General features: G+C 45.3%; 1 protein-coding gene across 8 annotated transcripts in view; it reads left to right on the plus strand.

Annotated features, from left to right (window-relative positions):
• Positions 1-14,206, plus strand: part of SULF1 (sulfatase 1) — a 188,769-nt gene that overhangs the window by 165,095 nt on the left and 9,468 nt on the right. For 5 of the 8 annotated variants that reach the window (XM_055546204.1, XM_055546205.1, XM_055546206.1 and 2 more), the window contains 8 exons: positions 3,830-4,082; positions 5,746-5,842; positions 6,261-6,355; positions 6,668-6,733; positions 7,920-8,092; positions 10,167-10,309; positions 10,403-10,526; positions 12,900-12,933. In XM_055546204.1, the coding sequence (XP_055402179.1) occupies positions 3,830-4,082; positions 5,746-5,842; positions 6,261-6,355; positions 6,668-6,733; positions 7,920-8,092; positions 10,167-10,309; positions 10,403-10,526; positions 12,900-12,933 (985 nt within the window). Of the gene's footprint in view, positions 1-3,829; positions 4,083-5,745; positions 5,843-6,260; positions 6,356-6,667; positions 6,734-7,919; positions 8,093-10,166; positions 10,310-10,402; positions 10,527-12,899; positions 13,001-14,206 lie in introns of those variants that run through there. The other 3 variants (XM_055546203.1, XM_055546201.1, XM_055546209.1) reach the window with 2 other exon arrangements.

Raw genomic sequence — 14,206 nt, forward strand, 5'->3', positions numbered from 1 at the left:
TGGCCGTTAGGAAGGCAAACAAGCCTTGATCCATCTACATGTTAAATATCATCAATGCATAGGTTTGGGGCTAAAAGCAAATAATGGTTCTGTTTAAAATATGAAGGCTGAGGTCATTTGAAATGTTGCTTTGTGAATATTAAGCTTAGAATGAAAATATACTCTGTAAAAGCGGCAGACACAAACATATGCATACTTAAAAAAGAAAATGGAAATCCAAAGTTTCAGCTAGAAGATGAGTTAACAGTATAAGTCGCTAAAAAATATATGTCATAAAATTATTTATGTATATGTGCATGTCCCTGATAACTCAGTTGGTAAAAATCCACCTGCAATGCAGGAGACCCCAGTTGGATTTCTGGGTCGGGAAAATCCTCTGGAGAAGGGATAGGCCACCCACTCCAGTATTCTTGAGCTTCCCTTGTGGCTCAGCTGGTAAAGAATCTGCCTGCAATGTGAGAGACCTGGGTTCGATCCCTAGGTTGGGAAAACACCCTGGAGGAGGGAAGGGTTACCTACTCCAGCGTTGTGGCCTGGAGAATTCCATGGACTGTGTAGTCCATAGGATCGCAAAGAGTCGGACATGACTGAGCAACTTTCACTTTCACTATAAAACATTAAATTTAACGTGGTACAATGGGAGGCATAGTTAGTTTCATAATTTGTTTTCCTGTGTGATGAGGATCCAGATATTCCTTGCATTCTTCTGTTTTACATCTACAGCAGATCAGAACAACTGAATAGTAAGAAAGAAAACATAGATTCTAGACTACTAGGAGTTTCTCAGACTTGTACACATCTTTTTCTGGAAATGATAATGTTATCTGGCTTTCTTTGTATACTGGAAGAAAAAATTCAGGGCTTATGCATTTAACTAATAAAGAGAAGCATGCATGCTTTTTTTTAAAAAAGCTTGTCTGCTTTAGGACAATGTATTTTTCTAATTCCTCTCATTGATTTGTAGGGTCTAACTAGTCGAATTCAGTATGAAAAGCACTGCCGAGCATTTTTATAAAAACTCTTATCAGGCAGCTATCAGATTCCTATGAAACGGCACCTTCCATAAAACAATGAGAGTCTAGTGCCATCTAGTGGCTAAGTATGAAAAGTGACATTTCCGTGATAATGCCTTTATGTACTGATTTTGAAAAGCAAAATACATTAAATTCTGAACCAAGAAATCAAATCATAGACTAGAACAACGGGAGCCCTTAGAACAGACTTCTTAAACCCAGACTCCACAGGTGAACTTTATAGGATCATCAGTTCAGTTCAGTTGCTCAGTCCTGTTGGACTCTTTGCAACCCCATGAATTGCAGCATGCCAGGCTTCCCTGTCCATCACCAACTCCCGGAGTTCACCCAAACTCATGTCCATCGAGTCAGTGATGCCATCTAGCCATCTCATCCTCTGTTGTCCCCTTCTCCTCCTGCCCCCAGTCCCTCCCAGCATCAGAGTCTTTTCCAGTGAGTCAAATCTTTACATACATGAGGTGGCCAAAGTATTGGAGTTTCAGCTTCAGCATCAGTCCTTCCAATGAACACCCAGGACTGATCTCCTTTAGAATGGACTGGTTGGATCTCCTTGCAGTCCAAGGGACTCTCAAGAGTCTTCTCCAACACCACTGTTCAAATGCATCAATTCTTCGGTGCTCAGCTTTCTTCACAGTCCAACTCTCACATCCATACATGACCACTGAGCCCTCTAAAATTTTATCCAAAATTTTAAGTATATTCTTTGTGTATATATGCACGTTTCTGGGTGCTAAACTTTAAAGGAATCGATAATCCAAAAGGCTGAAAATCATTGACTTGGGAGATTTTCTTTCCTCCTGAAAGAAAATGCCAGGTTTAATAATTCACACCAAGATTTCTAATGGGAAAATGACAAAGGAGAGGACCCAGACCCTCACCCTTAACAGAAACCATCCCCAGTGTCCAGCTTGAAGGTGGAGGCTGCCTCTTCTCTCCCAAGAACTTCAGTGTTACTCCCCAGGCACTGACCGTAAAGCACACTGATTTTTCCGTGTTGAGCACAAGCCGGAGAAGTCTAGGGCCATTTTTTCGAGCTGTGTGGAGAACAGGGGTTGGATGCTCCTCTTTTCCGTCATGGTGGAATTTGTGAGCACTCTCAGTGATCCCCCTCAAAGAGGCATTCCATCTCAGAGCAGCAGAGAGCAAGACGGTTCGGATTCTGCAGCCTATGTGTGCCCTTTCTTCCTACTTTAGCAGCAAGGTCAACACATCAGAGCACTGAGTGTGCCCCCACAGAGCCTGAGTGCATCTGAGCAGCAGGAGCCCATGTTTGCACGTTAAAGCTCTTACCTAGCCCACAATGAGTTTTGACAGTGGTCTATGTTGACCAGAAAGCATACTGGCCTCCCCCTGGCATTATTCTCCATCTGCCAGGTCCATCTGCCATTAGTCCATTGGCTGATGAAAGCATTTGCAAAGTTCAATTTTTTTCTTAGAGCAATCTCTTATTATTTGTGCAAATAGAAGGTGTCTGGAACATTTGAAAGTGAAAGTGTTAGTCAAGCAGTTGCGTCCAATTCTTTGCAACCCCATGGACTGTAGCCCACCAGGCTCCTCTGTCCATGGAATTTCCCAGGCAAGAATAATGGAATGGGTTGCCATTCCCTTCCAGGTGATCTTTCCAACACAGGGATCGAACCCAGGTCTTCCATGTTGCAGGCAGATTCTTCATTATCTGAGCCATTTACCTTTTTGAAAAGGCAGCCCAGTCCAAAAGGGGCAACTTTGTCATCTTTAGAATCTGATAGTTTATAGTCCAAGCTCCCACAACTGCTGGCTGCATCACCTTGCAAAAGATGCGTAGCATTCGAGCCTCAGATTTCTCGTCATAACATAGAGATGAGAACACCACATTCATGAGCCTGGTTTGACAATCTGATCGTGTTTTGTTTTAATGTGAGGATTTATTATCATAATACTTGTCTTTCATGATTGTGCATTAGAAATATGTACGTGGGAAATGGTCTTCCCTGGTGGCGCTAGTGGTAAAAACCTGCCTGCCATCGCAGGAGACATAAGAGACGTGGGTTCCATCCCTGGGTTGGGAAGATCCCCTGGAGAAGGAAATGGCAACCTCCTCCAGTATTCTTGCCTGGAAAATCCCATGGACAGAGAAGCCTGGTAGCTATAGTCCATGGGGTCACACATAGTTGAACAGGACTAAGTCGACTTAGCACACATGCGTGAAGGAAATAATACATAGCAAAAGCTTATTAAATTATAGTCATTACTATTATTTATAGTTTTATCCAAACTGCCTTGTAGTTCACATTGAAAACAATGTTGGGTTGACCAAAAGTTCGTTTTCCATACCATCTTACAGATTTTCCATACCATCTTACAGAAAAATCCAAACAAATTTTTAGCCAACTCAATAGAAGTTCCCCTGGAGAAGGAAATGGCAACCCACTCCAGTATTCTTGCCTGGAGAATCCCATGGACAGAGGAGCCTGGTGGGCTACAGTCCACGGGGTTGTAAAGAGTCAGACACAACTGAGTGACTAAGGCAGTAGAAGTTCACAGCCTACCGTAAGCAGAAAGAGTCTTAGAGATCACCTTGACCTACTACCTCACTTGAGGGATGAAGGGCCTAAGGTCCAGAAAAGCACACCACTCTGCGCTGTTCAAGCCTGGACCAGAGCCTGCCTCTTCCCACGTGAATTCCCTCGGGCCAGCTAGCAAGGCCGTGTGTGCTACTCACCCCACTCAAAATGCTCCCCAAGCCTGGCAATCATTTTCATCCCTCCTAAACTATACCCTGATGTCTGTGATAACTTGTCTTCCCTTATTTCCAGAGTACAAGCCCAGATTTGTCCATACCCGGCAGACACGTTCCTTGTCAGTCGAATTTGAAGGCGAAATATATGACATCAACCTGGAAGAAGAAGAACTGCAGGTCTTGCGGCCAAGAAACATTGCCAAGCGTCATGATGAAGGCCGCCAGGGGCCCGGAGGCCACCAGGCGACTGGCGGTGGTGACGGGCACACAATGCTGGCGGACAGCGGCAATGTCGTGGGCCTGCCCGCCACCGTCCGCGTGACGCACAAGTAAGAAGGCTCTGTGGTCACGGGGGTTGAGTTTAAAGCCATCCCTCCATATTGTCACGATTTTTCCCCATTGCAAAAAGTAATATCGCTCAGCAGGGCAGTGTCCAAGTGCTGGCCCACGTGATAACTGAGGGTTAAGAATCAAGAGGGGGGCTTCCCAGGAGACTCAGTGGTAAAGAATTCGCCTACAGTGCAGAAGATGAAGGAGATGCGAGTTCCATCCCTGGGTTGGGAAGATCCCCCGGAAGAGGAAATGGCAACCCACTCCAATAGTCTTGCCTGGAGAATCCCATGGACAGAGGAGCCTAGTGGGCTATAGTCCCTGGGGTCACAGAGAGTCAGACACGACTGAGTAAGAAGCAACAGGAATCCAGACTGTCATAGATTTGGACACTTTTTGTTTTGGGTCGGTATCACGTGAAGGCTGATCAGCTGGGCCCTGAGACAGAGTGATGCCGCCACATCTTGACTCAGCTGGCATGGAGCTCTGCTCTGAAGCAGTTACCTTTGTGGGGTCTAGAAAACACATACGAATCATTACCCAGACTGCAGAGGTGCCCCATGCTGCCTGGTCACCGTGGCTCAGAGCAGTTTACCCTCAGGACTTCAGAGATAAAATACAGCCCAAGGGAGGCTCTGGGTCCTAGAGAAGCTTCCAGAAAGATGGTATAGATTGGGGATGGATGTGAGATCAAAAACACCTGACCTATCCAGATCCCAGAGAATCACAGAGATGAGGTGGGGTGGGGCAGATGACTCCTCCTCGGCTTTGACCGACTGCCCTGTTCATCTTTCCAAAATCTGTGTGCTCTCTTGATAGAGAAGTCTTTTCTTTCCAAATCCATTAGCAGTATCTTTGTTTTCTTTTCATTTCATCTTTAGGGAGGCAGGGTGCCATGAGGACTGCCAGGACTTTTATCTTTGGGACAAGGGTCTCTAGGCTCCTGTGATGGTTATGGTTGGATACTGAAAGATTTAGACCCAGCTTGGTTTCTCTTTCAGTGTTGACAGACCCCGACCCCATCTCACCTGCTCTCCATCCCTGGGGCTGCTTCTTACTTCACATTGAAAGAGGCCCCTCAGTCAGGCTCTTCATAACATAATGAGCTGGATGAATAAACCCCTTCTAACTCTGTATTTCTTCAAGTCAGTCACTTCCATTACGGCTGTGAGAACCTCATTCTTTTCCTACAGTATTTGGTGGGGCTTTCAGAAATGGAGTTTGGGGTTATGCTTGAATATTGCCTCTCACTTTGTGATGATGTCTCTCTGACACCATCCTCTGACCTTGCCAGTTGCCAGGAAATATTCCCACTTATCCTTGTTTATGGCTCAGCTCCAAATTAATGCTAGCATCCAAGTTAAGCATTTAGATAATGAAGTTCCCTCTACTATTCCTAATGTTTTTTTTTAAACTACTTGCCTTTTTTTAAGTGTTTTCCAAAGAGCCTCGGAACCAGCATTAGGTGCATTTTTAAAATTTATTTGTGTTTTACTTTTTGGCAATGTGGCATATGGGATCTTAGTTCTCCGACCAGGGATCAGACCTCTGCCCCCTGCATTGAGAGTGCAGAATCTTAACCACTGGACCACCAGGGAAGTCCCTCTAATGTTTTCTGATACTAGACTAGAAACCTATTTCTAATGTAGCTTGTTTTTGCAGGTGCTTTATTCTTCCAAATGATACAATCCATTGTGAGAGAGAACTTTATCAATCAGCCAGAGCCTGGAAGGACCACAAGGCCTTCATTGATAAAGAGGTGAGCTGTAGCCACGTGATTGGCAGGTGTATTCCAGTTGCAAACTCTGCTCGCCAGCCCTGCTGTGTACACTCATCCTTTTTGATAATTAGGTGGAAAATAGAAGAACAAGGTGCTTCTCTTTCTCCAGTGATACAGTGATAGTCCTGACAGAAAGCAAAATAGACAGAAAAGCCTGACCTCTTGAAATATCTGTGAGCAGAATGATTCGATTATGAAAGAGCCAGCTGTTAATGCTTATTATAACACATTGGACAGTATAGAGAGGTAGACCTAGTCTGTGCTCAGCTTGTTTCCAAACTGTTATCTCAGATGAAGAGCTATAATTATGGAACACGGAAAACAGGGTGGAAAGAAAGTTACCTCGTATAGAAGATCTTGACCGTACGATGTCATTGTTGGTGTGTGTGTTTTCCAGATTGAAGCTTTGCAAGATAAAATTAAGAATTTGAGAGAAGTAAGAGGGCATCTGAAGAGAAGGAAGCCTGAGGAGTGTGGCTGCAGTAAACAGAGGTGTGTGTGCGCGTCCCACACACAATCATCTTCAAAACACAAGCTTCAGTGACGTGCACGAGGCTCGCCTCTGTTTCACCAATAGAAAGTTTAATAAATGGAATTCCCTAATGCATATTATAACGATCTAAAGCATTTCAGTCAAATTAAATATGTCATAAACCCAACAAAAGGTTAAAAAAAAAAGTCCCGTTAAGACTGTTACATATAACAAAGTAACTGCCTACCTTCCATTCTGCTTCCATTTTATAAATGAACTATTTGATGAAATGCATGATTAGCAAACTCACTTTTTAACCTTATTGCCTGCAGCTATTACAACAAAGAGAAAGGTGTGAAAAAGCAAGAGAAATTAAAGAGCCACCTTCACCCATTCAAGTGAGTAACCATTTGCTACATTTCCTGGGAGTGAAGGGACTGTTTGCTGGGCGTTTCTGAAAGGGGACTGGAACTCTGTTCCAAGTGATGCAGCTTGAGAAAAGTAGATGCAGCTGGGAGGGTGTTAGCTCAAGAAGTTGAAAACAAGCCCACATCTTGCCAAGGGACAGAGGCAATCCTTGCTTTTGGAATCCCATGAGGGGGCATCTCATGGGGCTCTAATCTAATTCCACGTGTTCCCTCTGACAATACACAGTGTTCCCTCTGACGATACACTGGCTGGTAACTGCCTTGTCCTTCATGCACTGCTTTCTGTGGGCAGTGATCAGGACACGTGGACTCACTAAATTAGGTCCCTGTGTTCTGTAGAGCAGCCTGCAATCATGTTGAATTCTGAAAGCTGGAAGAAATCGGCATCTTTTTAAAATAATAGTAAAATTAGCATATAAGAGGAATTTAATATTTGAGCCCCAACAAAATTTGAGCCCTTCATGAAAAAATTGAAAAAGTAAAAACACTTTTTAAAAAAATTCTTTCCAAGCCTGTTTTGTAGGATTTGTCAATAGAATTCTAGAAACTTAATTCAAGTTATCTAATCCAACCAATCATTGATTTCATGGCTGATAGATACTGAGCTGCCAGGAGGTTGAGCCACTTGTCCAAAGGGCAAGGCTACTGGAATCTTCTGATTCACATTGACATTTATTTCCATCAACGTTTGCATTCAATAAGGAAGAAAATATTGATCCTGTTGAGATAGTAAAATGCTAAGGGTGTTGTCACTTAATGAGTTTTTCTTCAATATCACTGATTATATTCCATGCTTTGAGGCCCTCTGAAAACTTAAACTGAAAGTCGCTCAGTTGTGTCTGACTCTTTGTGACCTCGTGGACTGTAATCCACCAGGCTCCTCTATCCATGGAATTCTCCAGGCAAGAATACTGGAGTGGGTTGCCATTCCCTTCTCCAGGGGATCTTCCCGACCCAGGGATCAAACCCAGGTCTGCCACATCACAAGAGGATTTTTTTACCATCTGAGGCACCAGAGAAGCCCTGAAAACTTAAGGCGATCTATTATTGTGTGTCCATTATCTTATGCCTGAATATGTGTGTGAGACTCATAGCAACCTGTTCTTACTTGAAAAAGTGCTTTCTGATCATTTAAACGTCCCTTCTGTTGAAATAGAGAAGCCGCTCAAGAAGTAGACAGCAAACTGCAGCTTTACAAGGAGAACCGCAGGAGGAAGAAAGAGAGGAAGGAGAAGAGGAGGCAGCGCAAGGGCGAGGAGTGCAGCCTCCCCGGCCTCACCTGCTTCACACATGACAACAGCCACTGGCAGACGGCCCCGTTCTGGAACCGTGAGTCGCTCCATCTAAGTGCTACTTCCTGCACTTCCCTGCTGGTCCAGTGGTTAAGACTCTGCCCTTCCAATGCGGGGGCACCAGGGTTCGATCCCTAGTCAGGAAACTAAGATCCCACATGCTGAGCATGCATGCATGCATGCATGCTAAGTCATTTCAGTCATGTCTGACTCCTTGTGACCCTATGGACTGTAGCCCTCCAGGCTCCTCTGTCCATGGGATTCTCCAGGCAAGAATGCTGGAGTGGGTGGCCATCCCCTCCTCTAGGGGATCTTCTCAACCCAGGGATCGAACCTGCGTCTCTTATGTCTTCTGCATTGGCAGCCGGGTTCTTTACGACTAGTGCCACCTGGGAAGCCCACAGGCTGCATAGTGCTGACAAAAGAAAAAAAAAAGAAAAATGCTACTTCCTGCCACCATGTGGACAGCCAGCAGCTCACCCAGTTACTTAGACTAAGGAATTCAGCAGCTTGAATCCAGGAATCTAGAAAGATTCTAGATTAAAGTATCGTATCATTTTTCTATACCAACAACTAGAATCATTTTTGCCTCTAAATTACTTTTTTTCTTTAGAAATTTTTATTTTGGTCTTTTGTTTGAAAATGCCAAGCTCTCCATGGGTTTTTCTCCCAATGATATTTCACAAGGTCCCCAGCCCTTGACGGACTTCTGGCCCAGCAAGACTGCTCCGTCACTAAGTAACTGAATAAATGGATGAACACTTTTACCCCAAATATACTTCGTTTCTGCTTTCTTCAAGAACACATTCTGCATATCACAAAAGGAAGTAAAACTCCTTAAACACAGGGACTCTGTCAGATTTATTCTCAGTCCCCTTCAATAATACCAGCTTCTCGCATGAAGGCCAGCCAGCCCACAGAGTAGCTAAAACACCAGATCTTCTAGTTGAAAGGATCGCAGTAGGCCTCCCAGGTCAGTGCTGCTCAGACTGAATTTGGAGACTTCAAGGAACCCACAGACCATTCTTAGGGGACCGAAGGCCTATCTTATGACCATTTTTGTTTTATCTTTCTGTTTTCATGCATCTTGATTTCAGTGTCTGTGTTTGCACTTATGTTTACATGGGCTTCCCAGGTGGCCTAGTGGTAGAGAATCCACCTGCAGTACAGGAGGTACAGTAGACTTGGGTTTGATCCCTGGGTCAGAAAGATCCGCTGGAGTAGGAAATGGCAACCCACTCCAGTATTCTTGCCCGGGAAATCCACGGACATAGGAGTTTGCTGGGCTACAGTCCAGGGTCGTAAAGAGTCAGACGTGACTGAGCACGCATGCACAACGACTTAAAAAACAGAAGCAGACTCACAGAACTTAAGGAATGAACTTATAGTTGCCAGCAGGGAAGGATGGGGGGCGTTAGGGAGTTTGGGGTGGACATGTACACACAGTAGCAGCTTTAATCTGACAGCTCTTTCACATACGTTCTACAAATTAACCAGTGAACCTCTGCATGGTACAAGAGCTGTTCATGGTAACTGTCCATCTCCTGTTCAAGTGTTGTGGAGTGTCTGTCACATTACAAATTTCGACATCCTTAAATCCTCTGAGCTGGATTCAGGCCTTCTCCAAGCCCATCTACACTGCAGAATCCCCTGTTTCCAGGGCCCATTTGTAACACTTGACCATCTGACATTCAAAACAAGCTAAGGCCCTGGGTCCATCTTTTTATTAAGCAACCTTTTTTTTTTTTTTTTTTTCATTTTTTATAAAAAATGACAACAACCATAAATAGGAGTTCTGATACTCTCCTTCCTTCTCCCCACTCATCACTCGGTTTTAGAGATCAATACCCAGCAGAACTTAGGGGACAGCAGACAAACAGGCCTGAAACTTCACCTTCATGAGTCGCCACTGTTTTTTTCCATCTTCACCTAATCTCACAGCAAATTTGTACAGAGAAGGCAGAGGAAATAGAGTACTTTTAATGTCCACCCACACAGTGTTTGCAAGAGAGAAAATATGAACTTAAAAATGTGAAGACAAGAAAAGGTTGAAATAGCTAGGCTGCCACCTTGTCTGACTCTCTTCCCTTTGTTTTCTTTCTTACCAACAGTGGGATCCTTCTGTGCTTGCACGAGCTCTAACAATAACACCTACTGGTGTTTGCGGACAGTTAATGAGACGCATAATTTTCTATTCTGCGAGTTTGCCACTGGCTTTTTGGAGTATTTTGATATGAATACAGATCCTTATCAGGTAAGTCACTATGTTCTCATTTTGTGAAGCTATTGAAAATGGAATAAGGAGAACATGAGCTCAAAGCTGTCGTCCTGGCCTCTTCGTCCACAGCTCACCAACACCGTGCACACAGTCGAACGGGGCGTTTTGAATCAGCTCCACCTGCAGCTGATGGAGCTCAGGAGCTGCCAAGGGTATAAGCAGTGCAACCCAAGACCCAAGGGCCTTGAAGTTGGTAAGGAGAAAAAAAGAATTTTTTTCTTTCTGTAGCACCTGGAAAATTCTCTTTGTGGTCAGGTTTTCTGCCTTTGAAACATATAGCTGGGGAGAGAAGATGTGAAAGCGTATTGTTTGGGACCCTTATAGGGGAAACTCTCCAGGCAATTCCAAACATTCTTTGTTCAATAAATTTAGCTCTGGGTGCACTAATGAAAAATTTAATACCCCCAAAGATTTAGTGGGCATTTCATTCCATCTCTCCCAAAGATGCATTCTCTTAGTAAACCTCAGTATCTGATGAAAGCATCCATTGGAAGATGGGATGAAAGCGGTGGGGGTTTATTTGTTATTGCTGTCAACAGTCATAAGAGATACTCTAGGTCAACTGAGAAATCCTTTTTTTTTTATTAAAGAGAATTAGAATGGAAACACACAATGCCCTATTTCTGCCTGTCAGAGTTTGAAACTTACCCAATTGGATACCTGCCCGTGACATACTGAATTAGATTTCTTTTGCCAGTATTTCCTGTCTGAAACTAGAGATGTTTGGGCAGGATGTTGTTTTGAGATCTGAAAGTTTAAGAGGGCTGACACGGAATCAGCCTGAAGTTCCCTCCCTTGTCTGCAGTGCTAAACTCACTCATTCCTCCTTTGGCTCCTGGAGAGTAGTTCTTTCCAGTGTCTGCCCCAGCTCTTTCCTGGTTAATGAGAATACTGATTTTCTCATAATTCCTATAGAAATGTAAATATTAGCTGTCCATAGAAGGAAGGAGAAAGTGCTGGAGCTGGCCAAGGGCATAACATGTCAACCCCAAAAGGGCCAAGAGTTTGACCCATAGGCACGTGCTATGTGCTGCTGCTGCTGCTGCTAAGTCACTTCAGTCGTGTCCGACTCTGTGTGACCCCATGGACGGCAGCCCACCAGGCTCCCCCATCCCTGGGATTCTCCAGGCAAGAACACTGGAGTGGGTTACCATTTCCTTCTCCAATGCATGAAAGTGAAAAAGTGAAAGTGAAGTCGCTCAGTCGTGTCCAACTCTAGTGACCCCACGGACTGCAGCCCACCAGGCTCCTCCGTCCATGGGATTTTCCAGGCAAGAGTCCTGGAGTGGGGTGCCATTGCCTTCTCCGTGCTATGTGCTAAGTCACCTCAGTTGTGTCTGACTCTTTGAGAGCCCATGGACTGTAGCCCACCAGGCTTCTCTGTCCATGGGATTCTCCAGGCAAGAATACTGAAGTGGGTTACCATGCCCTTCTCCAGGGGATCTTCCTGACCCAGGGATTGAACCTGTGTCTCTTAACGTCTCCTGCATTGGCAGGGGAGTTCTTCACCACTAGTGGCACCTGGGAAGCCTGGACCCATAGGCAGTGGGGAGCAATCTGCAAGACTCCTCTGTTGGCAGCTGGGTTTTCTCAGTGCCCTTAAGGGCCTGTGTCTCTGTGGGTCCCCTGTAAGTCGGCATCAGCAGCATCACCAGTAATAAAAGCAGGCAGCTCCCTGGGCCATGTGAGTGATGGGGATGAGAAGCCAGGATGCATCTTGAAATGGCAGCATCGTCACCAGTCACTTCCACCAGTATTGGGTCCCGGAGGCTTTCAAACTGCAAGTTGCAGCTTGAAAATTCTACATCCCGTGGGCGGTCCCATCACCGCTGTCAGTCCCCACCCCTCCATTCATGCCTTGGTGGAATTCATCACCAGCCAGGAGAGTCCAGATTTTTGGTTAGTAGCTCCACTCAACTTAAATCTTTTCAGATATCTGGTGTATCTGACCTTTTCCTCAAATCCTGAAGAAAAAAAAAAAAAAAACCTACAGCCTGGAAACTGGAACAACCATTAGAGGCACTAGAAATATGACACCCAGATATCTCTTCCCCAAAGCTCATAGCCCTCTTATTGGTGATGACATGGCAGCTGTACTTAGTGAAACCTGATCAAGCCTCTGAATGGTTGAGTGACATGCCAGGTGGAGCCTGTTTTTGCTGTTACACTTCAAGCAGTCCACTTCTAGACGATTCCTAAGAGAGATGATTGTCGGCCCTTTTTTCCAAGGTTTGGTCTAAAGTCACCAAAAGTTAACTATTCCTGAGACTTACTTGGACTTTGGGAAGTACTCGTCTTATTACTTTGAAATGGACTCTCCTATCTCACCCCCACCTATTTTTCATGTAAACTCCAGTATGTTTCATTTTAAACCCTTTTTTTATTTATAGCTTTCCATCCTCATTTTGAACCTAACAGAAAAGCTCGGTTGGACTCCGACGCTGTTTGTATTTCACACGATATGTTTCTTTCTAGGATTTAGAGGTTGTGCATGAAGCAGGACAGAGGGGGTGGTTTTATGAGTTCTAAAGCTAACATAAATTACTCTTATATTTTCCTACATCAGGAAATAAAGATGGAGGAAGCTATGACCTGCACAGGTATTCAGACTTTTTTATTCTCCCTGGCAGCTTCTTTCCCAATAATTGCATGATCGAACCATTTTAACTCATTTCCGCCCCTCACCTTGTCGCTCAGAGCATAGCTTGGGGTGCATGCATGTTCTAACAGCTCTCTCCACCGTCTTGTGTCATCGGGAACGGACCTGTCATTTTTGTTTGAAAACAACTCACTGTCACAACCAGATGTGTCTCAGAGCCTTTACTCACTCGTGCTTGTGTGCTTGTTGGATGGTGCTTGGCAGCATGGAATGACGGGAAGGGGGAGAACACAGAATGACCTTCGGGAGCCCTGGGAGAAAGCAGGGAGAATTATTTTCCTGGTGGTTCTTACACGTCGATTTGCTGGAGAGGCGTCATGGCAACAAGTTAGAGATTTCATGAAATGTGACTTCAGTATCACAAAAGGGATCGTGGGAATGTAAAGAGCGTGGTAGAGCTGACGTTGGAGGAAAGACAAGGCGCTTCCTTGTTCATGGTCCTTAATTAGCTGCGGTGATAAAAGCAGCCACGCTGGGGCTCAGAAGCTCTGTAGGGTGGTGCTGTGTGAAGGGGGAAAGTGGGGGTCGGCGAACCTAGAGTCGAGACGCACAGGAAGGTCTCAGCACATCATGGAGACAATAGTGCCTGACACACAGAAGCTTGAAGACCAGCCCTGGGCCGTCTTCTTACTTCCCTCTAGCCTCGCCCCCGCCCCCAAGTAGCCCCCCGCCTCCCTGTACTCTGGGGTCGGGGAGGAGGACCCCAAACACCTAGTGACGGGGTCAGCCCTTGCTCACGACCTTCTACTCCCTGCTGAGACCTCAGGCAGGTCTGTCAGAAGCATGCCGTGTGGGGCAGGAGGGACCTGTCCTTACTACCTTACTGAGGGGAAACTGAGGCACAGCCTCAGTTCATGAATCCTCTTGGGAGAAATGATTCCATCAAAGGAACATGGACTTCGTTGGTGTCACCCGTTTTGATATTGTCCTAGAGAAACCGAAGAATATTGCCCTTCGGGATGTGCTGGTGGCCCCGCCCTCCCTCAAGCCTTCTGAGCTCTGGTCTCAGATTCCTTTTTTCTTTTAGCACAGGCGAGCCACACATATACTGTGCTTGCTTGTGCTTGTACTCAGTCGTGTCCGACTCTTTGCAACCTGTGCACTGTAGCCCGCCAGGCTCCTCTTTCCATGGGATTCTCCAGGCAAGAATCCTGGGGTGGGTTGCCATCCCCTTCTCCAGGGTATCTTCCTGACCCAGGCTTCGAACCCAGGTC

This window comes from Bubalus kerabau, chromosome 14, assembly GCF_029407905.1.
Source record: "Bubalus kerabau isolate K-KA32 ecotype Philippines breed swamp buffalo chromosome 14, PCC_UOA_SB_1v2, whole genome shotgun sequence".
Taxonomy (NCBI): domain Eukaryota; kingdom Metazoa; phylum Chordata; class Mammalia; order Artiodactyla; family Bovidae; genus Bubalus; species Bubalus kerabau.